Source organism: Gadus chalcogrammus, chromosome 20, assembly GCF_026213295.1.
Source record: "Gadus chalcogrammus isolate NIFS_2021 chromosome 20, NIFS_Gcha_1.0, whole genome shotgun sequence".
NCBI classification, from domain to species: Eukaryota; Metazoa; Chordata; class Actinopteri; order Gadiformes; family Gadidae; genus Gadus; species Gadus chalcogrammus.
The window spans coordinates 7,009,134-7,036,650 of NC_079431.1; the positions used below are offsets into that span (position 1 = coordinate 7,009,134).

General features: G+C 44.4%; 2 protein-coding genes across 2 annotated transcripts in view; one reads left to right on the plus strand and one right to left on the minus strand.

The window, feature by feature from the left end:
• Positions 1-1,947, plus strand: part of ramp1 (receptor activity modifying protein 1) — a 31,788-nt gene extending 29,841 nt beyond the window's left edge. The window contains exon 3 of the mRNA XM_056579873.1: positions 275-1,947. Coding sequence (XP_056435848.1) covers positions 275-530 — 256 coding nt within the window. The 3' untranslated portion in view covers positions 531-1,947. The remainder of the gene's footprint in view (positions 1-274) is intronic.
• Positions 1,948-15,323: 13,376 nt separating this feature from the next.
• The window catches only part of ube2f (ubiquitin-conjugating enzyme E2F (putative)), a 41,121-nt gene continuing 28,927 nt past the window's right edge, over positions 15,324-27,517 (minus strand). Inside the window, exon 10 of the mRNA XM_056579486.1 lies at positions 15,324-15,718. Within this exon, the coding sequence (XP_056435461.1) occupies positions 15,668-15,718 (51 nt within the window). The 3' untranslated portion in view covers positions 15,324-15,667. The remainder of the gene's footprint in view (positions 15,719-27,517) is intronic.

Below are 27,517 nucleotides of genomic sequence, written 5' to 3' on the forward strand. Positions count from 1 at the left end.
GAATATTCTTTGGTATTCAGCTGGAACTTGAAATCCAAACACAGATCGATCTAAAGAGTTTGTATTCAATTGTAAAGTTGGTCCCTGTTCCTATCTGACACAAACAATGCCAAATTCTGTTGCTATGCTATAGAGTTGATAACTTGTTAATATTTGCTCTCAAAGTTGCACTTATTAATGTCTGACCACCAGAGGGCATTGGAAATTGCTTTAGTATTTTTGTCATACAAAGAGATTAATACTTTATTATCCTATCTTATCCTATCTCCTGCAGGGCTTACAGTGAGTTGACCAACTGCACCTTCTTGGTGGCGCTGAAGATGGGGTGCTTCTGGCCCAACCGGCTGGTGGACGACTTTTTCATCAGGGTCCACAGAGACTACTTCCACGACTGCTCGCTGTCGGGACGCATGCTTAAGGACCCTCCCAACCGCATCCTGGGACCCTTCATCATGGTCCCAGTGATGGTCACCCTGCTCATGACCGCCCTTGTGGTGTGGAGGAGTAAACGCAGTGAAGGGATGGTCTAGGTGGACCATGAAAGAAGGGTGTAAGGAGCTGGTGGGAATGAAATGAAGGCGATGGAACAGGAAGAGGATTTCATCAGAAAGTGCAAGAGAGAGAAGAACAGCCATGCCCTGTTTAATCTAAACAATGACATAGGGCTGATACTCCGTTACCCCGGCTGGCGATCTTGTTTGTTTTTATTTTTCCTTTCCAAGACCAAAGTTGTACCATTGCATCTCTTAGTCCCACACGATGCCATGCTACTACCTACTGTTCAGACCTCAGTAGGAAGAACAAATGTTTATTTTTGCTTGACCGGTTTTGGGTTTCAGCTTTCAAACGTATATCATATCAACGGTGGAATGGTATACGTTGGAAAAGAGCAAAACCTGCCGTGTTTATATGCATATATATATTTTTGCAGCCCTACACCGCCAATTTAAACATGATTGTAAGGATGTTTACATTTGATGATGTAATTTAATGTTTAAAGCTCAAAGAATACAGCATACAGGAAACATAGTCCTGGCATAAATATGGTTCACCATTCACTGTAATATTTTATGGTTATCAACTTTCTTTTTCTCCTTATTATTATTATTATTATTATTATTATTATTATTATTATTATTATTATTATTATTATTATTATTATTATTATTGTATTTCTAATTGAGTACCAGGAATGAACTGATTGAATGTGTTAACAAACACATCTAAAATGAATGAGTTACAACTCTTGGTCGTCCTTTAAGTTATCCCAGCCAAATCCACCTGTGACAACAAACATATGACGTGGTCCGTTAGAGATGGGGACGTTCACTACCATGCCACAGCGGTTCGTTTTGAGACGGTGACTCCTGTGGCTTCTTCTACTCATCACCTTGGCATCGGGGGCTGTGCTTATCTAGAAGTGTGTGACTATTTTTAATAATATTTTGCAAGAAATTCCAAAAAAACAGGTGTGCCCAGAGTTGACATTGAAGCGTCAGCTCTCTGCTTCATGTTGACAGTCAAAGGTCGGCATAGGTCACAGACTTTTAGCAGAAACCCCAGAGCAGAGTGGGAAACTGTGGGAGAGCAACATTGGAGCAAGGGAAACATTTAATCTGCTTTGAAAGAAGACGCCGAAACTTCTATCAATGGAAAACCGTTGGATATCCATACAGAAAAATATTTTAACACTTATAATGCCACAGTTCAGTGCATGGACTTCAACCTTGTGTTAATTAAACAAAAATGTCTCCAGATTAAAAGTTTCTGCATTTTGATCTACAGAAACTATCGCTGATGTTACAGTATATGTAACATGTGTATGTTATAATCAAAGCTGATAGTTGAGCTAAAGCAGGTTGGAAATGTCATTTTGTGTTTGTTGGTTTTGAAAGATGTTTTCATGGCTCATAATAAACTTGCTGGATTCATTTACATGACGTCCTTTACAGATTCTCCAACTAGGTTTCCCTGGCTGACTTGTAATAGTTTGATTAATTGAGTCAGTAATCTAACTAGCTTTTTAAATATATGCATTTATTGAGCAAATAGAATAAAAAGAAAAAACAGTTAAGAAAGACGGATGGTCATATCGTGAATAAACCACTAGGTCAGCTTTTTATAAAAAAATGTCATGGACTAAGTAATTGCTACTCCTTCAAGTTAAGTTAGTTAAGTCATTCAGTTACTAAGTAATATGAGAGTCTAAAACACTTGTTCCTGTATTATTATTATTATGTCTCCTGCGATCAAAAGTGAAAGTTCTAATTATCGTCACCATCGTCTTTTAACTCAAGATAATTCAGAACACAGAATCTGGCAATCTGTTCTGTATTTAACAGCGTTGCCAGGTGCTATTGTCCCAGATCAGTTCCGCTTTCATCTTGCACTGCCCAGGTTCTGTTGCCTATTGATTCAAACTTCAGAGGGATGGCTGAGTGAGCTGTTTAATAGTTCTCAGTATTAGAGCCAAAAACAATGCAAACGTGGCTTATTAATCATACTTTGTTGTATAAAATGGACAAACTATGGATTTTCAAGTACCTCACCATTTCGTCAAATCCAATTATGATGAAAACAGCATAAATACAATGTCAAAACAACTATGATGAATGGGTATAATCTGAGGCATGGGTATGGGCCTTGATAAGATACCTGGGTGGGGTGTATTTGAGTGACCTTCTTTTGAACAGAGGACACCTACAGGGAAACACCGGCATCAGGCGAGGAGACGGGGATTAGGTATCCAACACAAGGCCCTGCTATACGCATCACAACCAATCAGCATCTTCCAGCTCATCAAAAGACCGCTCTCACGCTAGTTGCACTCCAGAGTAGTAATGCACCTTTTACAGAGCAAAATCTCATGAATTGATTTATAGAACACTGGCTTGTCTGTGTCTGTGATGTTGATTAGCCATAACAATCCTTCAAAATCAGTGTCCAACCAAATGTATGATGGATAGATCAGCATACACGTTGGTATAGTCCAGTATGGGCAGCAAAGATGATCTACCCATCATATATCTGGGTGTGCAATCCAACGTGTGACAACGTCAGTGTTCTTAAACATCATACTTGGTGCTTAAATCAGGGCCCATCAAGGAAAGTCCATATCTTAAGGAAATAAACAAAATATTACATTCGCTAATAATTTAATATGACCAATTAGTGAGGGTGAGGTGTGTGTTATTGCAGGCAGAGCTTGCAACACTCATTTAAGGACCATTCTGTTTAAATGTGTCAAAACAGTGGAGCTAATGAAGCAGCCAGATCCATGTCGATGTTAATTGTTTTGGTAGCACCTGACCAGGTGACGATCCATGAATCATGAGCCTTATCTCCAAAATCTCTTATCTCCAAAAGGTCTAATAAATAAACAAAAATCTGTTATCTCAAAAAACTCTCTCTCCAAAACCATTACAAAAATTGGAAAAAAGCCTATGTCAAAACAAGATATATTTACATTAATTTAGAAAAAATGTGGATTTATGTTTACTCTGCAGCAATGGAAAGAGCCTCAGTCGGATGCTTATGAAAGATTTGGTTGAATTAAATGTTCCATGAGGAGACAGACTTCAGGGTATAAATTATAGCCATGACTCATCAGGCTAAGCAACAACGTCTCAGGAAATCAGCAGTGATAACACGATGCACCAGAAATACGAGGTTTCATAGATTCTATGTTATAGACTTTATTCAATATAATTAAAATAAACACATTTGAGAGGGAGAGAGATGTATCCACTACATACCTACCAAATCTTGTTGGGGAAATGTCACATACATTTAAATTGACATTTATCCAAAGCAACTTACAACAATTCATACACTCAGCGACATTGGAGTCAACCATGCAGGGCGAAAGCCAGCTCGTCGGTTGCAGTTAGGGTTAGATGTCTTGCTCAGAGACACCTCAACACTAAGCTAGGAGGAGCCGGAGATTGAACCTTCTGGTTGCTAGTTCAACCCGCTCACCAGCTCTACCTCCTGAGCTAAGCTGACCCATATACTATGTTATCAGACATCTCAAGGACAGCTGACGTGCTGTAGGGATTCTTCATCATCACAAACACACAGCACATGTCTTTGGAAGATAAGATGAAATAAGATAAGATCGCCCTTCATTAATCCCAGACTTGAAATCTGGGTATATGCCATAGCCCTTTGCTGTAGGTGTAACCCTCTGAACAATGTTTATTCAAAACAGTTCTTCCCTTTGAAACGTGTAGGACCGGGGTGTTGAACTCGCCGGGCGAGGCTGTCAGCTAAAATCAGGTCAGCCTCAATTCCTGCCAGGGATCCAGAGTTCACCAGGTGGAAGAAAGGTCTAGGTTACCAGCAGAAAGGTCTAGTTTACCAGCAGAAAGGTCTAGTTTACCAGGTTGACGAAAGGTCTAGTTTAGCACCAGAAAGGTCTAATTGACCAGCAGTGAAAGGTCTAATTTACCAGCAGAAAGGTCTAGTTTGTGTCAATCTTGATACTTGTGAGTGTCTAGAGTGAGTTTATGTTGTTATGTTTTTATCGGTTGTAAAATAAGTTAATATCAAATGCTATAGAACGGAAGGTTGGGGAGGGCAGGCTGCCATTGAAATTAGTCCAAAGTTCTAAAATGTTTCAAGTTTTTTAATTAAATCACTGGCTGTATGGGTGTGCGTACAATTTGCTATGTGTGGGTTTATTAAGTATGTTGATCCTTGTGGCAATATTCTGCCATTTTTGGCAATTAGCAGTAGCCTAGATTATCTCTCTCCCTCTCTCCCTCTCTCTCTCTCTCTCTCTCTCTCTCTCTCTCTCTCTCTCTCTCTCTCTCTCTCTCTCTCTCTCTCTCTCTCTCTCTCTCTCCCTAACCCTCTCCCTCTCCCTCTCTCTCTCTCTCTGCAGGGAGACTAACTACAGATCCAAAAGCTTACTGATGCTAGCACCCAAGATGGCACTAACCTCACAGGGATTTACACACACACACACACACACACACACACACACACACACACACACACACACACACACACACACACACACACACACACACACACACACACACACACACACACACACACACACACACACACACACACACACACACATATAGAGATCAGCACTGTTGATGCAGACTCCTGTCATGTTAGCTCTGATATCACATAGCCAACAAGCCATGAGGGTCTGCTACAATATCCTCCAAAGTACTGAATGAAAAACCCTTTTACTATTTACACATGTGATTGATTTTATATGTATTGGTAATGTACTTGTTTTAACACTGGGTTCATTTTAGATTTTTGTGCTAACCAAATAAAACTACAATCAAATCAAACACAAGATAGATTATTTAGATTCTCCTGCAGAATTGACCATGCAGAAAAACCTCTTGTTGATAAAGGCATATTCCACTGATTAGTAGTCTTTCTGTTTCATCCACTCGTCATTTAACCTGATTGTATTCAGGCTCTTAATGAGTCTTTGGTTTGGCAGAACAGCTGAATAAACTGATCTCAGCTCAACAATATGCGGGTTCCCTTTCCAGAGCAAATACACTCAACGCTCCTCTATGATGCCCGAAGGCTAGCACACTTTCCACAAAGTGTGTTCAATCTTCATCGGTAGACCCAGCTCTGAAGATGGACATTGGAATCTCGTTCCAGGATGTGGAAAGTTCTGTCCCCACTACCTGCATCCATCATATAACCATCATCTCTCTGGGCACAACCTCCATAACAGGGGGGGACGGTTCAGCCACAAGCACCCAGGAGGAGTGATGCTGCCCAGGCTATTTTTCAGCCTCCCCCCATCCCCCCCCTCACCCAACCCCTCCCATATCATCTTTGTAGCCTGCTGCTATTTCTGTCTCCAATGGAATCCCTCCGGAAATGTCCCTTAGGAAGTAGTAACTCAGGAAGTACTTTTTACATAGTAAAGTAATTAAACACCATGTAAATGCTTTTCGTTTTTGATTTAATTTCTGATAGTTGCAATGTTTCTGCTTGGGAGTGAAAGTGATCCCCAGCACCTAACACCGAAGAGCTGAAAATAAGGGTTGAACTTGATGGATGAGCACGTCCAGCTATAATATTATAACTGTGATTATGTCTGCTGATGGGAGACCTTCGTCAATAGGTGTCCCATGGCGTAGCTGTAATAAATCCCAGCTCCTGTTAACACAGTCCGTTACACTTCCTCTTACCAGCTCCTATCCTCTCCAGTCTCTCGCTGTCATCCTGCCGGCAATACAACTCCCTAATGCCTTCCGCAGATGTCGCTTGTTGATGTTAATGCATATCCTATTTCCAAGCATCCAATTATGCACGTCCAAATTTAATTTGACCTCTGTTCCTATGCGGCGCCGGCATATTTTGGGCCTTGTTCAGGAATTTCCCAGTGGACTCTGAATGCAGCGTTTGCACTGCCAAGCGACAGCCACCGAAGATGGGGAAGAGAGAGAGAGAGAGAGAGAGAGAGAGAGAGAGAGAGAGAGAGAGAGAGAGAGAGAGAGAGAGAGAGAGAGAGAGAGAGAGGTAGAAAGAGAGAGAGAGCAAGAGAGAGAGAGAGAGAGAGAGAGAGAGAGGGGGAGAGAAAGAAGGAAAAAGAGGGAGACAGAGACAGAGAGAGAGAGACAGACAGACAGACAGACAGACAGACAGACAGACAGACAGACAGACAGACAGACAGACAGACAGACAGACAGACAGACAGACAGACAGACAGACAGACAGACAGACAGAGAGAGAGAGAGAGAGAGAGAGAGAGAGAGAGAGAGAGAGAGAGAGAGAGAGAGAGAGAGAGAGAGAGAGAGAGAGAGACGTTGACACAAACATATTCATCACTGGTTGGATATGTATGTGTGTAGGGAAGGATTGTTGACTAATACACTAGAGATATTTGATATTGGAGTGAGAGAGAGAGTCTTGGAAGTCTTAGAGTTGTTTAGCATTCTCTGGTGGCCTGGCCAAGCCTGAACCCTGTGTATATGGGACTTTTCTGTTGACCAGATATCCATCTGAGATGTCTAGTATGAGCCCCTTCCTCAAGTTTCAACCCACAATTTATGGACAGAACATGTGTGTGTGGGCGCAAAATGCATAAGGCAACATAAATGTAACACTTTTTCATCCATACACCCCCTCTGCTTGACCCTACTCTCTATAGAAGGTTTATCTCTGAAGAACGAGACAGAAATGGAAAAATTCGATTACATAAAATTGAAGACCCCAAGCCTTCAATTATGTGACTGTGACTTTACTTACCCACCGGTCGAGAAACAGATTAGACCTCATTCACCTGGCGGCCATATTGGATGAGAATATTCTGCATTTTCAATGCTACCTGGCTGGGGAATTGCATTGAACTATAAATAGCAATTAGAATGTCCAACATAGCCGCTAGGGGAACAGGTTAGGGACAATCTACGACCACGAGGTGGTTCGGTTGCAAAAACTGATGTACAAAGTTGGGGCTGAGAACACACGGGTTGGCCTCTTCCAGGTGCATTATCTATGATAACCACAAAACTCGTTGTGGATTATCCTGTTTACACCATCGCTACTGGCAAAACATTATAGAAAATATAAAATAAAATAAATATATCAGATTTCTGCAGATTCTGTCCCCAAAACAAAAATGTTCAGCTTGCATGTTCAGAGTGGAGAAATGTATCGGTCGGACTAATGCCTTGAATGCAATCAGTTAACATGAGATTCATATGAGATGCAGAAATTATCTTATTACTCCGGTAAATAGCTCAAGTTCTTATTAAGGACCTGGCAACGGTAAAGCTTTCTATAAATAGTTCCATTTGAGTTCTGTCAGCAAAATTATTTTACGGACTACGTGAGATTTCCCAAACTGAATAAATACGGCACAACAACAAAAAATCAGTATGATTTTTGTTGTTTGGTACTTTGGAGGAAGCAGTGTATTTTTGCTGTATTGATTAGCGCTACTATGTAATGAGTTAACAGGGTTGATTTAACTCATGGAACACTGTCTAGCTGATATGAGGTTGAGGAAATGTTGGGCATTAGTTTAAATGAGAGTTATTTTCAAGTTTGAAATTGAAAGTGTCAACATCCACCTTCGATTTGATCAACTCCCTGAGAATTTCTCTCAAAGTCAATTAATAGAAAAGGGCGAGAGAATCGTTTTTATGATATTCTCTCAATGAAAAAGTGTATAGGCTACTACACTTGCTACTTAGTTGAAGTCCAGCAGCACAACTGTGCGCCATGTTTGGCTGGAAAATGTCCACGCTTGTGTGCTCAGCTGAGGAGCGGAGTTATGACAAGGCAGTTTGGTGGATGTTTTGTGTTTTTTGGTCATGTCATGAAAGTGAATATCTCTGGTTGGTACACTATGCGAGGGATGATTCACAGGCTTTCATTGTTGGTAAACTAACTTTCATGGACATTTCTTGCTTGTTCAATGAACAATGTTTCATTGGTTTGTGGGGGGTGAAGTGACTCAGGTCTGACTGTCTGATTGTAACTAACAAATATTTGTTGTTCACTAACACACAAACACCCACACACACACACATACCTTTGTTTTGACGGTAAAATTCTGTTTGAATTCAGTAGGCCTATTGTAATTTGGTTGCCATGGTTTACTGTTGAGAACCGATGATTTGCAGGGATAGCAAGAAATATTCGAAAGACAAGAAACAGGGACATGCAATTGTAAAACATTCTTGTTTTACGTATTTGTATTGTAAACATGACCATTTAATCTGTATACGAAGACTAGCCACATACCAGCACACAGGTCTACTGAACAAGACAGACACACACAGTTGTCTTAATCAACTACAAACTGTGATATTATGAGTTTAACTGCATCCGACAGGTATCGTAACGCCATTGGCTATAGACGCTCTTTTCTCTTCTTTCTCATGAGTCAAGTTTGCTTCACTGTCCGTTTCTGAATAACGTCGTTATCGGCGCCGCTTTTCCCTTGCTTTGTTTTTACCCGATGTGGCAAAATGCATTACCGTCTGCCTCCTGTCCAGCTAAGCTCCTCACAAATCGCAGTTTCTTCCACGAGCAGAGCGTGCGTGGGCAGCCTCAGAGGCTGCAGAAGAAAATAAACCAACTCACTTTATACACGCAAACTCAAGGGGTGAGCAGAAGAGTCTGTGTGAGAAAAAATGTGGAAAATGTTGACACCAACATTGCGTGCACACGCGCGTTTAAGTAACAAGAAGAAACGCACTTTCCCGGCACATCCTACACAGACGCACAACCCCCGCGCACGCGACAAACACCGTACGACAACCTACGTAACACGGCTCTCACCTTTTATTATCCTCTCTCTGAAATGATGTCACAGAGTCTGCGTAAGAGCACACTCCCTCTCCTTCCTGCACTAAATGTTTTGCATCGCCGCGAGCAACACAAACCTTCAACGGGTTTCAACAAGTTTGGGGTGCGCACAATATCTCGTAGACAAGATCCACAAACAAAGAAAAGTCAGATGACCCTGAACATCAGCTGCTACTGTATATTTTTAACTGTTTTAAAATGCATGTTTCCTGTTCTCCACACACTGTCATTTACAGAATGCGAGCGGGCTTGTCTGCAGGCTCTCCAGTTTCTTTCTCCCTAGCTTCCTGACCTCTGACCTCGTTTTTCCCTAAGACCCATATGGCTGACCGAACACTCGGTCACTCATAAGCCCTTTGACCCAGACAGACGTGTGAGGCCTTGTGAGACTGTTACTTCAGGGCTAGATAAATAAACGTCCCTTGAAATATTTAACACAGAAGACCTTATTCAGTGTGTGTGTGTGTGTGTGTGTGTGTGTGTGTGTGTGTGTGTGTGTGTGTGTGTGTGTGTGTTTGTGCGGATTTGAGTTACCAATGTGACAACTGCTTTAAGCCCTGATACTTTGGTAGTAATAACAAGTGGTCATGTCAGATTACGAAGTTGGTCTATCCCTAAATACTAATAAGTGTAATCCAATAATAAAAGTAATTAATTTCCTTCATTCATGGAGGCGGTAGAAGAGGTATATGCATATTCATTAGTTGCTACCTTGGAAACGTGTGGTGAACATTATAAATGGTCTTTGGTTGTTAGTATCAGGCAGCTTCTGTTTTATTCATTAACTTTCTATCTTTGTAGAACATCCGTTGAGTCTTAAAATAGAGATCAACTGTTAATTAATTAACAGTAATTAAAGTATGTTCCGGTATGCCAATTTTAATTTAGGAGTTGAAGAATTAGCAACCAAACCATGTCTTTGTATATCAATTCTGAGTGGTTATTTTTTTTAAATTGGACTACACCACTCATCACCTTTACATTTAGGAGTGCACTAGGTGAACTAGGTGTCTTTATAATCCAGTATGGAAAAACCAGGTTTATAAAGACGCCTGGTCTATACAGTGTGTAAACTGTGTCTTTATATACCAAGTTGCTTCATATACCAGGTGTTTTCAGTGCGCAGGTCTTCTCATAAACCAGGTGCTGTCGTCATAAACCAGGTGTCTTTATAAAACAGGTGTCTCAGAGATGAATAACCCGGATCCAGCTGTCTGTTAACCTTCGCCACAAGATGCTGCAATGGGAATAAAAAAAAACTCTGGTTTTGTTTGCAACCAAAACACACAGAGGAAAAATAAGATGAGTGAGTGCGCCTCTGTTAGATCAAGGCAGAGACAGAGTGGGGTGGGGTGGGGGGGGAAAGGTGATACAGCGTGAGAGTGACAGAGAGAGGGAGAGAGATACACTCCCTCGACACACACTTAACATTTGGTCAGCTCTGGCAGAGGGCAAGTGAGAGGAGACAAATATCTCTACGAGGAAAGCTGCTTGCCTTCTCATTAATCTCCCGAGTGCTCGCTCCAATCATTTGATGCATTATTCTTCATGTTTCTACTGATAGCATACTGTTTTCTTCTATCGAATGACTCTGTCCACAGGTTTTTTTTTGCAGGGCGTGTATTATATATAATTCATTTTATATAAATCAGATCAACAACAGCAAATAAAAAATTAGCCGTCTCTTGGAGTCTTCTTCAGTTCAATTTCCACCCACAGTGAAAGCGTAGAAATTGTACATTTCTGCTCACTAATTTTGCGTATTTTCTAAATCACAAGATGTGTCTGATCACACGGTTCTTCTCCCCCCGCTGGGCATACCAAATCAATTCCTAAAATGTGTTTTGATTTGAGCACGGTTGCAACTGGAGTAAGACTAATGAATGTGTCATGACAAACCGTGGGCAGTTTAACCAGGTCAGGGGTGTGATATATAAAAGCAATGAATTATGAGTTGATCAGCGTATCATCGTACAGACCCAGGGTAAAGGTTTAACGCCTGAGCGTCGACGCCAGCTTCGTTGAGGTTGAGCCGAGGACATTGGAAATAGCTCTCCGTCAATAAGGTCCCTGGGAAGATGTTCAAGTCTACACATATATTGTCTTTGGTCCCTCTTGATTTTGGTAGGATTTGTCTGTTATTATGATGTGTAGCAGTTTCATTGCCAAATAAGACGTTTTGAATACGTGTGTACAGCATCAACAAATACAACTACCCAACAAAACATAATTCTGCACATCAACATGCGTGTCAAATCCGTAACGTCGGATTATTTTAATTTATACACGTCGTATAGGCAGGTTGGTAGAAACCTCCAACAGCATTGCTTCATTCCAAACTTTATTCAGACATTCCTCTGGTCTGCTCACCCCTGGTGACCCCCCCCCCCCCCCCCCCTATCTGGAGCAATGTGTCCCCATCGGGTAGAGACTGTGTGTCCATCTGTGAATACTGGACAGAAGTTCTGGATGGCTGCTGCTGCAGGCAGTGCTGAGAGTCTACCGGGGGGGGGGGGGGGGGGAGGTCTGCCAGGACAGTGAAGCCCGCCGGACATGAGCCACAGGAACCCGGAGCTCACGGCCAGGAGCGGGAGCTGTGGAGCCGATGTGGAAGGAGATTCAAATCAAGGCGTATTAGTTCTCGGACTCCGTTGCTTCGGAACATGCCACAGAGACCACACACGAAGCACCATGTTCAATCTGTTATCCGCGGGCTATCACGGGAAACCCAACAACCAGCATCCAACCTATCCTGCTTCATGGTTGACTCTCTTCTTTGTTTACGTGTACATCCGTTTTAAAACACAAAACCTATTGGATACGGTAAAGGTTAGAAGGCTTTCATATCTTGGAGGGCGGTATAGAGCTCTTCACAGGACCCCGTAGAGAGATGTGCGTCTCCCCCCTCACGCTGGACAGACACCCTATTAGCAGGCGCTGGCTGGCAGGTGTCAGCGCTCAACACTGTGTGCTGCTGTAGCAACCGTATGCGGCAAGCGTGTACCTCCGCAATTCAGGCCAAGATTGACAGCCGTTAATGACAAGTAAGTAAAGTTCTTCTCAACAGATGACAGTCGGTTATTTTTAGGTATTCCTTCTGCACCCTTGTCGCCCATTTTTAGTCGGATGGTTGTAGATGGTCTTTTTTCCACGGCTGATAGGTTCAGGAGACCCTATCAGGGAAATAAAGAGAGCTGACACACACGCACACGTCCACAGCTGGCGGCCCGTGATTGGTTGTCCACTATTGTCAAAGGCTTTCAATCCAAGACAGACCACCACAAATTTTTTTTTTTGTACATGTTCTTTAATATATCTTAAAACCCTCACTGCCACGTCGGCAGACACGGCAAACATACTACTGCAAAGGGCCCCTATTTTACCACCAGCTGTGATGTTGAATAGATAGCCTGGTCTGTATCAGACATCAGTGGTTTGTAAAAGACATCACACATCTGGATGGAAACTCACCACTTGTGACGTTACTAATGCAGATCGACAAGGCTCATCACGCCGGTTGGTAAAATAGATGCCATTTAAATGTATGCTGTATTCCCCATTCTGTCATGGGAGTTTGGTTGATATTGATATCGTTTCTCCAAGTGTTTTCGTAGACTCCTCCACTCTGAAGTGGTCAGCACATGGTCATTCAGCATCGGTGTTGCTAATGTAATCATATAAATGTCAGTGTAGTTCGGGTCCAACCTAGTGTTGATGCTATCCATCCTATCGTTGCCATGCCACTGCAGTCAAGGTTCAAACAACTTGGTTTGATGCCGATCTCCCAAAGCGCGTCCAATCAGATTACAGCTTTGTTTTGACGTTCTTAAACCAACGGAATCTAAACGCAACATTTCTCAATCTGAACATGTCAGCATGGTTTGAGGAGTAAGGGGCGTTGAACTTTCATCTGTTGGCAGGCTATATTCACCCAACCTAGCGTCCATCTTAGCTGGAGGCTCCTTGTGTGATGACCCCTTAACAGTAAACAAACAGTGTGTGTTATTAGCTTCGTGGTGATGAAGTTGCAGTTACAGTCCTTGCTTTTGGAGTATTCTTCCTTGGATGGGTCTGCAATCCACATACCAGTGGGGGTTTGGCAGTTGCCTGCAATTGTGTTATTTCCTCTTACATTGCAACAGTTAGAGGTCGGGGTTCAATAAATTGTTTGTCTACGTGTTTGAGTAAGTGTGTTTGAGTAAGTGTGTGTGTGTGTGTGTTTTAGTAAGTGTGTGTGTGTGTGTGTGTGTGTGTGTGTGTGTTCTGGGGACAGTTCCAGTAAATGGGGCAGGCCGCCTTGGAACATCCTTCAATGTGTTATTTTGCAAACAATTGCCTAGATGTTGACCGACAAATGTGTACGTACACACAACACCCACGCACACAGCACGCACAATTCAATGCTGGTAAGTATAAGAGATGAGCTGCTCACATAATTGTTCTGTATCGTTTCCTCATGATTTATTCATTTAGCCGAAAGAAGCTTTTGAATTACCTCCACGTCATCGTATGGTTTGATTTTGAATGCAGATCGATCAGTGATGAAGGATACAATTGATCACATTGTTTGATCTCTTATTCATGCTACACATGGTTTACACACACACACACACACACACACACACACACACACACACACACACACACACACACACACACACACACACACACACACACACACACACACACACACACACACACACACACACACTGTAGCCTATATGCACATGCTCAAAATTGAATGCCTGGCTCTGCACACATATAAAGACATACGCACAGACATATTCAAACACACACACACACACACCTCAGCCATTAGCAGAAGGAGCTCATGACAATCCCCTCACCTTGTTAACTTTTCACATGCACAGGGATGAATATCCAAAAAGGAAATTCATTACATGTGGGGTTGACGTACACAAGCTGCGCACAAAAAACACAGCCAAACCCTTACACACACGATGAGAGCAATTGGAAAGTCAACACACACACAAGAATATGTAAATCCAAACGCACACACACACACACACACCCATCCATTCAATCAGCTCCCGTCTAACACAGCGCATTGATTGAGTGAGTACGGTCTTCTCTTAATCCTCCTCCTCCTCCTCCTCCTCCTCCTCCTCCTCCTCCTCTTCTTCAGAGGGTCTGAGGAGGAGCGGACGTCAGCGGTTGCCACGGGATCCCGACGCACGGTCAATATGGAACCCAGACTAATCCACACTGGAGCGTGCCGGGGACCAAGGCAACGCTTCTTCTTTGCCTTTTCATTTAGCTTGTCCACGCATTATTCACCCAAACAAACGTGTGTTGTTGCCATGCAGCCGTGGCGGATTCTGTCTTATCACAACAATTTAAATTAGCTCAACACATTCAATAGGTGACGCGCAAGCCTGACCCAGAGTACACGCGGCAATCACCAAACCCAGTGTGTGTGTGTGTGTGTGTGTGTGTGTGTGTGTGTGTGTGTGTGTGTGTGTGTGTGTGTGTGTGTGTGTGTGTGTGTGTGTGTGTGTGTGTGTGTGTGTGTGTGACCTGCAGCTGTGGGAAGACACTGGAATCAAGATGGTGGTGCATGTGGGATCACAGACCGAGGTAAAGTGGTCTGGTCACATGGGTGCAGGCCATCAGGCTTCACAATGTAAGGGCACGGGTATCGCTGGATGTGTGTTTGTGGGTGTGTGCCATGTTGTGTGTATTTAACGTTTGTACTTGTGTGTGTGAACCCACTGCAGTACAGGACATTGTGTGTATATATGTGTGGATGTGCATGTGTGTGCATGCTGGCATGTTTTATATATTTGAGATGTCTACTTCTCTTTAGCAACACAAACTTGGCAGGCACTGGAGCAGAAAACACACAATATATATTCTTTCTTAGTTTCACAGGTTATTGGAAAGAAAGCGATCCGTCTTGATGGGACTTGGAGATTTGACTTGAAAGTTGAAAGTACGACTGAAGCCCCCCCCCCCCCCCCCCTCACTTCAAGGGGCCAAAAGACCCAGGGAGCAGGAGTCCCTTGACGCAGGAGGGCCACAGACAGGCATCACGGTCTGGGTTAGGCCCCCCCTTCCCACCCAATCGTTATTTCCCCAATATCTTCTGTGTTTTTTTTTTGTGTTTTTTTAACATTTCTTTTACATCCATATTCTTTTCATTCCAGCAACGGTTGGCGGTTGTTGGAGTTGGTTTCGATGGGCGGGACCAGCAAGGTGTTTGTTCAATAAGATAAGCGCTAGGGGAAGGGGGTCGGCCCGAAGATGGAAGTGGGCGGAGCCAGGGGGAGGAGTGGCGACGCGGCGGAGCTGTTTGGTTGGCTGAGGAGCAGAGGCGTGCAGCCGGGTGCTCCTATCATCTGGCATAGTTCTTGATGTAGTCCTGCACCTTGTTCCGGAAGTCCTCCTGCACAGAGGAGGGAAAGCAAGGAGCAGAGGGGGAATACAGGGTTAGACTTGAAACATCTTGCTCGAAGCTTCTTTGATGCGGCATTGCGGTTTCGAAACTAGAACCCTAACACCCTCTAACCAGTTCACAATCTGGGGTCCCTTGTTTGTTTAACAGCAACGACGGTGGACTGGGATCAAGGGAGAAATTATGTTCATTATTAAAAATGCATGAGATGTCTTGTTGGACGCTGGTTTGGGCCAAAAAGCTAAAATGGGGAGAATACAAACTGAGTGTTAATTTTGGTATTTTATGAGTGTAAGTGATTGCCAGCTGAGCAGGGAAGCTAAGGTGTGGGCCCATGCCCACTATATCACCAGCCAAAACCAAAGGATTAGTTTTAGATTGAAAACCCCTTTTAAGGAAGCCTAATATTTGCACTTCTAGATGAAAGATTAAAAGTCATTATGAACAAAATTCAGACCAACGAGAAATCCATTATACTTCAGTCGATCGGCCCAGCGATGAATCATGTGGCTTCATTTGAGGGCTAGACAGGCCGAGAGAGTGAGTCTGCTCACCGAGGATGGACAAATGTGTGGCTCCTAGCCTCAGTCTGTGTAAATATCCTTAAGGCCTAACGGATGACACACATGCTGTGTGCTGCCCTGTGTAGCTGTGTCTGCCACGGCATGAAGCTGTAAAACTGGACTTCAAACCATATATATATAAATATATCGAGACAGCCGATACAGAGCAGAATGTAGGTGATCTCTGAAGGCTTTTTCCCAAGGCTAAGGTTTGTTTAATCTGCGGAAGAGAGGACTCCTGTGAACTGTCCTCCCAACGGTGGCCCGAGACATTTTAATGGGAAGAAATCCCTCAGGCTCACCGAGGGGACGCATTATTATTCTACGCTGTTGTTCTGCGTCGAGTCGATCGATGAAACACCTCTTTAATGCCCGGCTGATTCAGACACGTCGAGTGAGACAACGTATATGAATGAAGGACTGCTCTATAAACATCATTTCAATTTCGGATAATTGTTGTTCTTCCGAATTGATACCAAAGAGTGCATGTCTCCCAGCTGTAATTGGAGCCGGTGTTCTGTGGATATGTGCTGCCTACTGGGTAATGATTTGCTACTTGGCGGTTCTGCATGAAGGCACAGACGCGCCAAAATCTTGGTTTTCCGTTCCATTGGTTCGACAATGTCTGTTCTCTCCTTTATCAAAGATCTCTTTAATAAGGAAATCCATGTGTCAAGGTAACTGAACCTAATGAGACCACTTTTTTCTCAATAAGGCTTCAATGGGACAGGAGAAAAGAAGCACATTGCTCCAGTCAACTTGAAATGAGAAACACTTAAATTAAGACTTCCTTTTCATTTCTGGAGTGTTAATAACGCAATAAGTGATACAACAATATCAAGTAGAAATGCTGGCTGAACATCCGCAGCATGCGGATGTTCAGCCGTTAAGACTCAGTTACGGCAGAGCTTCAATGGGCCTACGATTTTCAACAAAGGACACATGGTTTCCAAAGTATGAGAGTAGGATTTCTCCCAATAATCATAAAGCAAATAGCCGGTTGGAACGTTATGAAACGTTGATAAAATCCCAGGGCAGAAATAGCGCCACGCTGAAGAGAAAGCACAAAAGGTGCTATTGGAGGGGCGTAGATCACTTCTATTCACGTTTTAGATTAGCATCCGGTAATTATAAGAAGGTTGAGCACTTTGCTCCCTTTAACCTAGTTTTTGTAAGGAAATAGCATCTAATAATGTTCATTATTAAAACACCACATGAACGCCCCCCCCCCCTGCTCTCCGCATCCTCTTATTTCTATGGCCACAACTGTCTACTCTAGTGCGACCAATTGAAAACTAAAACCTTGTGAGTAACCTCCAATTTTGGCTCAATATTTGTATTATTACAACCATTACGTGTACAGACTCGAGGGCGGTCTCTGTCCGTCATGCAGATTCTCACAGTGGACGGCAGGTGAAGACTGGGTGGCCCCGCCCATTCTGCCGGCGATTTGAGTTTGCCCTGCACAAGGGTCTGGAGAAGAGCAATACATTTCTTTCTGCTTCCGATACGTTTTTGCGGGAGCCAATCACCAAGCTGGCTTTTCCCCTTGGCGCGCCATTGGCTGGTTTAACACATGGACGACAGGGAAGCGACGGCAAGCAGCCAATTGCGTACAATCAGTTAAATTAGGCCCGTTGATCACGCCTCTTGTGCTGAAGAAAATGACAGCAGCTTCACCAGACCAACGTGCAATCTACGATTGAGCTTGGTCTGGCAATAGGCAGACTACGGCAGGTGTCTCAAGTATTCCAAAAAAACATTGGAATACAAGAACAACGAAGGATAGCTCAGTCATCCCATGTTTGGCCAAGCTGCTTTGATAAAAGGCTACCATTACCTAAATTTAAGTGTTTATGTAAGGCCTCATATACTTCGGTTAATCCTACCTCTGAAATACCTCCGGTTAACCGATGCACATTTCTAAATAAAGATTCATAGAAATTTTGGGACAACCGTCCAGTCATCCCAAATTGCGGAAACATCTGCCATCTGTACAACAGAAACATAGAGAGCCCAGTACCACCCAACTTCCTCATCTTGTTAGGGAACATTCAATCAAACGTTAAAGTGCACAAGCAACGGTTTTCCCTGACGAATGAGCCCTGAAACCTGCTCTTCATCCTCTCATTGTGCTCTAGAGGCGTTTTACTGGCTCTTTGTCTGACACCTGCCCTCGGGGAGCCTCGGTGACCAGTTATATCCTGATGGCCTTCTCCCCCCCGACCCCTTACACCCTCCATCTCCCCACAACCATTACGCTCCCTGCTCCATCCATCTCTTTCCTCACAGGTCACGAGGTCATGGGGCACCACGAGTCAACTGCCGCAACGCGTGACCCCGCGACCCGTCATATTCCACTTCCGTTGACACGGTGACCTCCAGCCGTTTTGCTAGGCCCCTTGCTCTCACACTCCCGGGGGGGCGTTCTTGTATTGGTCACGACAGATGGAGAGAGGGAGCGAGAGGGGAGCGAGAGGGAGGGAGAGAGAAGGAGAGGGTGAAAGACGGAGAGGGAGAGAGAGAGGGAGTGAGAGGGGAAGCAGAGGGAGGGAGAGAGAAGAAGAGGGTGAAAGAAGGAGAGGGAGAGAGGGAGTAAGAGCAAGAGGGAGAGTGAAGGAGAGGGAGAGAGAGGGTGAAGAAGGAGAGGGAGAGAGAGGGGAAGCAGAGGGAGGGAGAGAGAAGGAGAGGGAGAGAGAGAGGGAGTTTGAGCAAGAGGGAGAGTGAAGGAGAGTACACTCAAAAAACATATGGCTTGTTTGTATGACAGAGGGAAATAACATACAGCCCAAGCCAACTATAAACACATCTTATCTTTACATATCCAGCCAGTGTATTGGGAACTAGAAGTGTGCCTTATAAACATAAGTGTCCCGTGTATCTTAACTTTAAGAGACTCTTCATTCATCTCCTGAACGGTTGCTGTAAAGATATTGACCGCAGCTGCTTCGGGCTAAACATTCGGGCCAGAGCGTCACATCCACGCTGCTCTGGGACCTCTGCCTAGTAGCTCAGTGACACGAGTACACCCACACCCAGTCACGTACGCACACATAAACACACACGGCCACGTACACCCACATCTATACACATGGCATGTACACACACGTAAATACACATGGGCACGTATACATGCATATGGGCACGTACATCCCCCCCCCCCCCCCCCCCCCCCCCCACACACACACACACACGCGTGTCAGGGTCGCAACACATGACAATTGACCGAGCACGTACACATGCACGTACACACGGCTAGGAAAGCACACAAACGAGGTCGTACGTAAGCACGCAGAGTTAATGATTTGCACACACAGAAACAAAGATGCACCACTGCATTGCAGAGGAGTAGGCTGTGTTCATGTGATTGCAAAACAAAGTCTTGAGTGTGCGACCACACAGCAGCTAGGAAAAGAGATGGGGCATCAAGGGCTTCAAATACTACCGTGTTCACGCCGTATAAGTGCAGTATTTCCACAGTACTACCACATTAATAACAGTACGACAGTCATTTTGTCAGTTTTGTAATTCAACATGCTTTCAAACTGCATATTTGCTGAGGTTTTTTCAAGTTAATTTTTGCACATTTATACCATCTATCTCACATTGTGTGCGAACACACATCTCCCTTTGGTGTGCTTTACTTTGTTTTGCCCTGCCAAGGGAATATGGCTGCAAATCCGCCTAAAGCTATAATCCGGCACTGTGCATTAAACTGTACGTTGTCCCTTTAAAATAAAACAAACAATCCATCCTGGTGTGTTTCTACATCCTCTGCTGGACCAGAACCAACCCTTCCCTTACTACTGCTCCAGCTCTACCAGGGAGATGTTCAATGAGGACTGTGAACCAATCACAACGCAGGCTTGCCGCCATCGCACAGAATGAATGATATGCAGCCAAAACGTTGACTACGGCCGTCCTGTCCCTACTTATGACTCCCTACCCAGGGCTCCTCTGGAGCAGCCGGAGAGAGGAGGAGCAAGAGTCTTGGCAACGGAGCAGCTTCTGTCTCCATGTCTGCTTAATCTTTATCTCCACCGTGAGTCTGCTGGTGGAGTTTTCCTCAGTATTATCGGCTAAACCCGGTACATAGTGCGGTGCGGTTTGCATTCGGTGAGACACCCACGTTCCTGGTTCCAACTATGTGTGCGGAAGCAGACGCAGGTTGGGGTTACAACGATTTTCAGACATGACAAATTGGGTTACAGACCTAAAAGTTTTGGAGCTGCTGATTTATGCGTTATTTGGAGGCTCTATGACAGCCTGTAGAGATTGTTGGATAAGCAGCTGGCCCAGCCGGGGGCTGATAAGTGATAATTAGCCCCAGGAGAGAGCTAGGTGTCTGGGCAGATCAGGTCCCATCAACTGGGTATGCTTATATATCTGCTAAACCAACTGTCTGCCCGGTGCAGGTGGTAAAATGCCCCCCTATATGTCCCCAAGTGACTACTAAAGCCAGAGAACATGATGGGAAGAGAGCCAGCGAGGGGGAGAGTTCCATCAGCAAAGATTGCGATGATACAAGCTATTCTACAAAAAACACAGGCTGCTAGAAAAAACACGAGCTATGGTATCAAACAAAGTACACCGGAGAAAAGCAAAGCTATACTAGTTATAACACGCAACACCGCAAACACTCAAGCTAGGCTATTAAAAGGCTACAAAAAATAAAAATAAATAATCACACAAGCTTTTCTAAAAAAACACAGGCTAAAAACTTTAAGCTATGCCAAAAAAACACAATCTAAAATAAAAACACAAACAAAGACAATAAAACATACACAATGCTTAAAAAAACAACTAGCACTTGATCAATACGGGATTTGATTGGCCGATGCCAATACCGATATCGATATATTGGCCGATATTGAAGATATAGATGTATCCAATGATATTCTATATACATATATTTTGTATTCTTGGGTTGTAGCAGCTACATTGGAATTGTTGGTCACCCTGCAGCCATGCTTCGGGCCACGGCAATATATCGCATTAAAATCATGAGCTAAAGGAACCGATTCACTTTATAAGGGAGGAGGTACAAACTTTGACACATGATACATGATAAAAAAACATTAATAAATCAACACCATTTCAAAGGTTTTCATATCGGCAGCGAAAACAGCTACAAACTAAAACTCCAAAAGAGGCATTAAGTGGGACCAACTATCGTTGAGTCTACAAATTTGAAGTACCCCCATTAAAGTCAGGCTAACCTTTTGTTGTTTATGCCATCATAAATTATTAGCATTTACAGAAACAGGTACAGCTGCTCGGCTCATGCCAGAGACAAAGTAAATAGAATAAAAGAAACGCAACTAGCAATATAAACACAAAGTACAGAATAATATTAGCATTGTAACCCAAGATAGAATGACTGGCTTACTGAGGCTAAATAGGTCAATTAGGTGACTCAAGTGATACTTAAGATTTCACACGTTATACACAAGACGTTTGCGAACTGTAAGTAAACTTTGCACTTCAGTGGAACTGCTGTGAAGCGAAAGCAAGCCAATTACCTCTCCCCTCCTGCCTGCTACACTTACCAGTACTAACGCATCCCCAGGGTGCCCGCTCACAAATTAAAAGTGAGGGGCCTTTCAAAACACTATTTTTAAATAGCAAAGCACAAGATAAGTAGCCTAAAGAAACAAAGGAATAAGACAGGATAAGATGTAGCCAAGGTGTGTGCAACAAAGACAGAAAAGGATACCTTCTGTATCTGGACGTGGCTTCTTATATACAAGCATAAGCGTGCATGCTTATACATTTGCGCAATAGTGCATGTGAGTGCACACAAACACTGGTCTGTTCATATGCCGATAAACAGTCTATTCCCCTTGTGTGAAAAGGCCATTTCATGGCAGCCAACCAGAGAGAGAGAGAGAGAGAGAGAGAGAGAGAGAGAGAGAGAGAGAGAGAGAGAGAGAGAGAGAGAGAGAGAGAGAGAGAGATAGAAGTGGGGGAAATAAAAGGTAGAAAGAGGGAAGCAATGAGCTATGGAGAGAGAGTGCAAGGAAGAGAGATAAAAAGCGATAGAGAGGACGAGCCAGGGGTAAAGAAAGAGGAGGAGAAAAGGGAGCGAGAGAGAATCAGGGAAAGAGAGGAGAGAAAGAGAAATGAGTGAAAGAGGGGAATAGAGTGAAATGAGAGAACGAGTGAGAGCAAGGTCATCGAGGAACCCTGCAGCTCTGCTTCTTAAGCTCCCAATTTGGAATGAGAATAACAAAGTGTTTCAGTCATATAGAGCCGTGCTTTCTCCACCGCACTGACACTTGAAACACCTACTTCGGGAGACACGAGGAGGAGGAGGGGAGAAGGAGGAGAAGAAGGTGATGAAGAATGAGAAGAAGAGGAGGAGGAGGAAGAGAAGGAGGAGGAGAAGGTGGAGAAGAATGGGAAGAGGAGGAGGAGAGAAAGAGGAGGAGGTAGCAGATGATGAAAAAGAGGAGGAGGAGGAGGAGGAGGGACAGGAGAGGAGGTAACCAGGAGCAGAGGAGGAGTAGAAGAAAGGGTGAAAGATGAGGAGGTGGGTGGAGTAAAAGGAGGAGGAGGAGGTGGTGTGTGGAGGACCGTCATACGCGGCGCTGTAACAAAAGCTCAAACCACTGGTCCGTATTAAAGCAGAGCTGTTGATTCCATCACATTGATCACTTTTATGGGTGCTCCATTCAATACAAAGCTTGACACGTCTGGCCCTAATCATGCTGCTCAACATGTGTGATTGATAACGCCGCCAACGCCACCCATATTCATTCAAGCTGAAATATCGCCTCGTTCACTAGAGCCGCTTGTTAAAACAAGACAAGGACAGGAGGGGAAGGGAGAGGGGAGGAGGAGAAGGGAGAGGGGAGAGTGGATAGAAGAGGAGGAGAAGGGAGGAGTGGAGGGGAGAGAGGAGAGGAGGGGAGGAGAGGAGGGGAAGGGGGGATAGGAGGAGGGGAGAGTGGATAGAAGAGGAGGAGAGGGGAGGAGAGAGGAAGGGAGGGGAGAGAGGGGGGGAGGTGAGAGGAGAGGAGGGAAGGGGAGAGGAAAGAAGAGGAGGGGAGATGATAGAAGAAGAGGAGAGGGGAGGAGAGGAGGCGAGAGAGGATAGGAGAGGAGGGGAGGGGAGAGGAGAGGAGGGAAAGGGGGGAGGAGGCAAGAGAGGATAGGAGAGGAGGGGAGGGGAGAGGAGAGGAGGGAAAGGGGGGAGGAGGCGAGAGAGGATAGGAGAGGAGGGGAGGGGAGAGGAGAGGAGGGGAAGGGAGAGAGGAGAGGAGAGGCAGGGAGAGGGGGAGGGATGAGAGGATAGGAGGGGAGAGGTAGGGGAGGAGGGGTGGGGAAAGAGGAGACAAGAGGAACACAGATTCGACAAATGTTGGAGAAATGTACGTCATAGATTCATTTAGCTCTTGGGGGGTGTTTGAATCGTCCAAACATTGCTGTATAGAAGAAGACTATTGTACTCGGGCGCTGGTACAACTGGTACTGGCCATACGCATGATGAGCTATGGTGGGCCGAGAGTGCTAAAAGAAGGAGGGGGCCTGGACCAAAGTAGTGATGAAGAGGCAGAAAGTGGAGCTGGATGGATCGCTAAGCGTTTCCACTGCGTTAGGAGTCTCAGGGTGTCAGTGTGATGTCACCTCTTATGATGGATTGCAAATCAAAGACCTCAAGCCATCCTGACGTGGAGGACTATAATTGTGTGTTGTGTGTGTGTGTGTGTGTGTGTGTGTGTGTGTGTGTGTGTGTGTGTGTGTGTGTGTGTGTGTGTGTGTGTGTGTGTGTGTGTGTGTGTGTGTGTGTGTACTTGTTTGTGCGTGCGTGTGTGTGCGTGCATGGTGGGACGTGTTATGTTAGAAGGTTGGGTTAATGGTTATTGATCGAACTAATCGATGTGGCTAAGGTATGCTAAAGGGTTAAAGAAAAACAGAAGGGAGTGACACAAGAGGTGACACAGTGGGATTAGAAACACAAAGCACAGAGAGCGAGAGAGAGAGAGAGAGAGAGAGAGCGAGGGTAAGAGCTGGGTGTTGCAGTGGACCTGATAGACAGAAGGGCAGGGTGTATGATAGCATACAAATGGTGATCTATATACCTAAGCTATATTAAAGCACTTTGTAAATGTGCTGTACAAATAGCTAGTATATAGATAAAAGGTCATAATTATTATTATTACTAGAGTTTTCGCGTTCGCAATGAAATATGAAAAATAAAATAATGTGGAAACTCCAGTCGGAAATGTAAGAAATTTCTGAGCGCATAATATAATAACATTTTGCGTATAATTTCAAAACGTATAACATTCGTTCACCACAAATGACTCTTGAAAGCAGTGCCAACATTTCAATATTTTTTAAAGGTCCCGTGGCATGCTACTTTATGAATGCTTTAATATAGATATTAGTAGGCCCCAAACAAAGTATTTGAAGACGTTCCCGAAATTCAGCCGTGTTGCAGAATTACAGCCACTACGAGCCAGTCGCACATAGAGCTTTCCCCAAATGCGCCGTTTCGGTGTCTGTAGCTTTAATGCAAATGAGGAGGAGAGATGCGGGTCAAGGAGGAGGGTGGGGGTGTGGCCCTGAGCAGCTTGCAGGGAAATGAATGCGTCTTTGGTGTCTAGCCCTTCAGGCGGGAAATATGTTAGATATCTAAAACAATAAATGTTTTTGACTCAAGACATGTCGAGTCATTACAAGTCAAAGAGGCAAAGTCCGAGTCAAGTCTCAAGTCAAGAGCAGTCAAGTCTAAGTCGAGTCGCAAATCATGCGTAATTTTGTCAAGTCGAGTCTGAAGTCATCAAAGTCATGACTCGAGTCTGTCTCGAATCAAGTATTAAGCTATTAAATCAAGTATTAAATAGCTTTTACTGATATTCAGGGCTGAAAAGTGGATTTAAAATGCAAGGCAACTACTATTAGTTAGTTGAAAATAATAATTATCGTTGAGATTAAACATCTCTTCCAGTGTCCTGGCCAAGACAGGCAGCAGTAACCTACAGTCACACATAGCATACACACAAAACATAAGCAAGAAAAAAGTAAAACAGTCCGCAGGGGAGAGGGGGGGGATATCAATAACATTCAGGGTGACTCTAGGTCTAGGAGAATAGTAATATTAAGTTTGAGAAACAAAATGTGAATTTGTCGCTGCCTTTGTCTTGACGTGGTATGTGTGTTTCCATGTATGTTCGTGTTCATGTGCGTGTGTGGCGTTGTGTGTATGTGCGTGTGTGGCGGTGTGTGTATGTGCTTGCTTGCGGTGTATGTTTGCGTTTGCGCGTGCTGTGTGTGAGCTGTAGGCTGCTTGGCACACGCGCACATCAGTAATTTCAGTACTCGTGCGACAGGCCTGCTATTATAGTAGTAAGATTATTAACAACAAATCTTCCTTCCTGCCACAATCAAACGGTACCAGCCTGTGAAAAGGCAAACCTTTCATACATAAAATACTATAAATCACTATTCCCAAGGCCCATTCAACGACCGGGGGGATATTCTATTTACCGAAAGAGGACAAGTCTCTCAGGGTTAATGCAACCCGTTGATAAACCATGAACAGCAGACACTCTGTATGTTCGAGCTCCACACCAGGAACATTTACCACTTGAGTTTCTACTTCGCAAACATACACAAGATTGGTGCTGCTTATATCCGAGCCAATTACCACTCCCCTTCCGCCTGGTATGTTTACTAGTAATACTGCATCCCCCGAGGGCCAGCACACAAATTAAAACCAAGGGGCCTATATATGAACATCATACATATCTCCCCATTGTAATGAGCTTGCTGCCAACTGTATACATCTGCATACTGTTTAATCTATGAACAGATTGCCGGTGCATACTGGCCATGCAAACAGCAGTGATTGCCTCGTGATGGAACGAGGCGCTCGCTAGCCAACGTCCGATGGCGAGTACAGAGTGGTTAGTAGAGAGCGGCTAGCATCAAGTGGTTAGCGTCGACCACCTGCTTGTGTTTAAAATTGTGCACGTGTCTCCTTTGTGGTAACATTCAAAACAGAAGGTTTGTCTCCTGTAAAATCAAACAACTGAAATGGAGTCTAATGGAAATTTCCATAAGACACTTCAGACACGGAAGACACTGAGACCCCTTAGCTATTAGTAAAACCATTTCACTGTTTGTACAAGGAATTATTACTCAAGGAGAACTGGGACAGCCTGGGCCGACTGAGACGGCTTCGGCTGACTCAGACGCAGCAATACCACAAGCTAAATTGCTGAGATGGCTGAAAGGACTAGTGGCAGCTCTACCTGCAGCTTTACCCTCAAGGCCCTATTCCTGCTCTTAACCATGGAGTGTGCCCACTGTTCGGGGAAGACTACAGTGCTTCAACCTTTGTATGCTTGTCGTGTTGAGTGGCGTCTCTGCAGTGACTCCCTTTTATTTTGTTCTATTTTAACCCTTTATTACGATGAACCTTCCTGGGAAAGGCGTTTCGCTGGTCCGGTGATGAATAATATCCTTTAAACCAGCCAGGCGTTCCAGGCTTGGGGAACAACACCAGCTCATCATCGGCTGCATCACACTCCTTTCCCCCTTCAATTTTGATAGTGCTACGACATATCATGGATCATGGCTCGCCCCCCATTTTTCTTAACATTCTTCCTCGCTCGGGTTAAAAAATACGGTTCCCTGCCATTGTGTTCCACTACTTTTTCATGTTCCTTATTGCCATCGCAAAGAACGTCAGGGGATTAGTAGTATTATTACTATTTGCACATTGCCTTTGTGTGCACCCAAGGCCCGTGGAGCCGTGTGCGAAGGACCCAGTGCCCGAGGGCAGGGTACGTGCGGCAGCGTGCGCGTCCACGTACTGGGTGAAGTAAGTGGTTGAGCTAACAGCCCTACGTGTAAACAGGCTGAGATGTTTGTGAGCGCGTGGTGCATTTCTGTGTCAACAGTTGTAGAATCCAGATGTTTCTCTTGTGTATACATACAAAAATAACTGCCAAACGAGCCTTTTCCCTGTTCCTACCAATCGACTTCCCCGTTCTGTGAACGGACCCTGCTTGCTCTGTGTGTTGAGCTATAAGCCGTGGCTCTCTCTCCTTGTTATTTTGTACGCTGCTGACACACACAGTGGACGTCCACTCTGCACCACCAGCAGAACTGACAGAGCCCTCCAACACCAATTAACTAAGAACACACACAAACGCGAACTAGCGCCACTCACACACACACACACACACACACACAGGCGCTCTGACGCCCATGA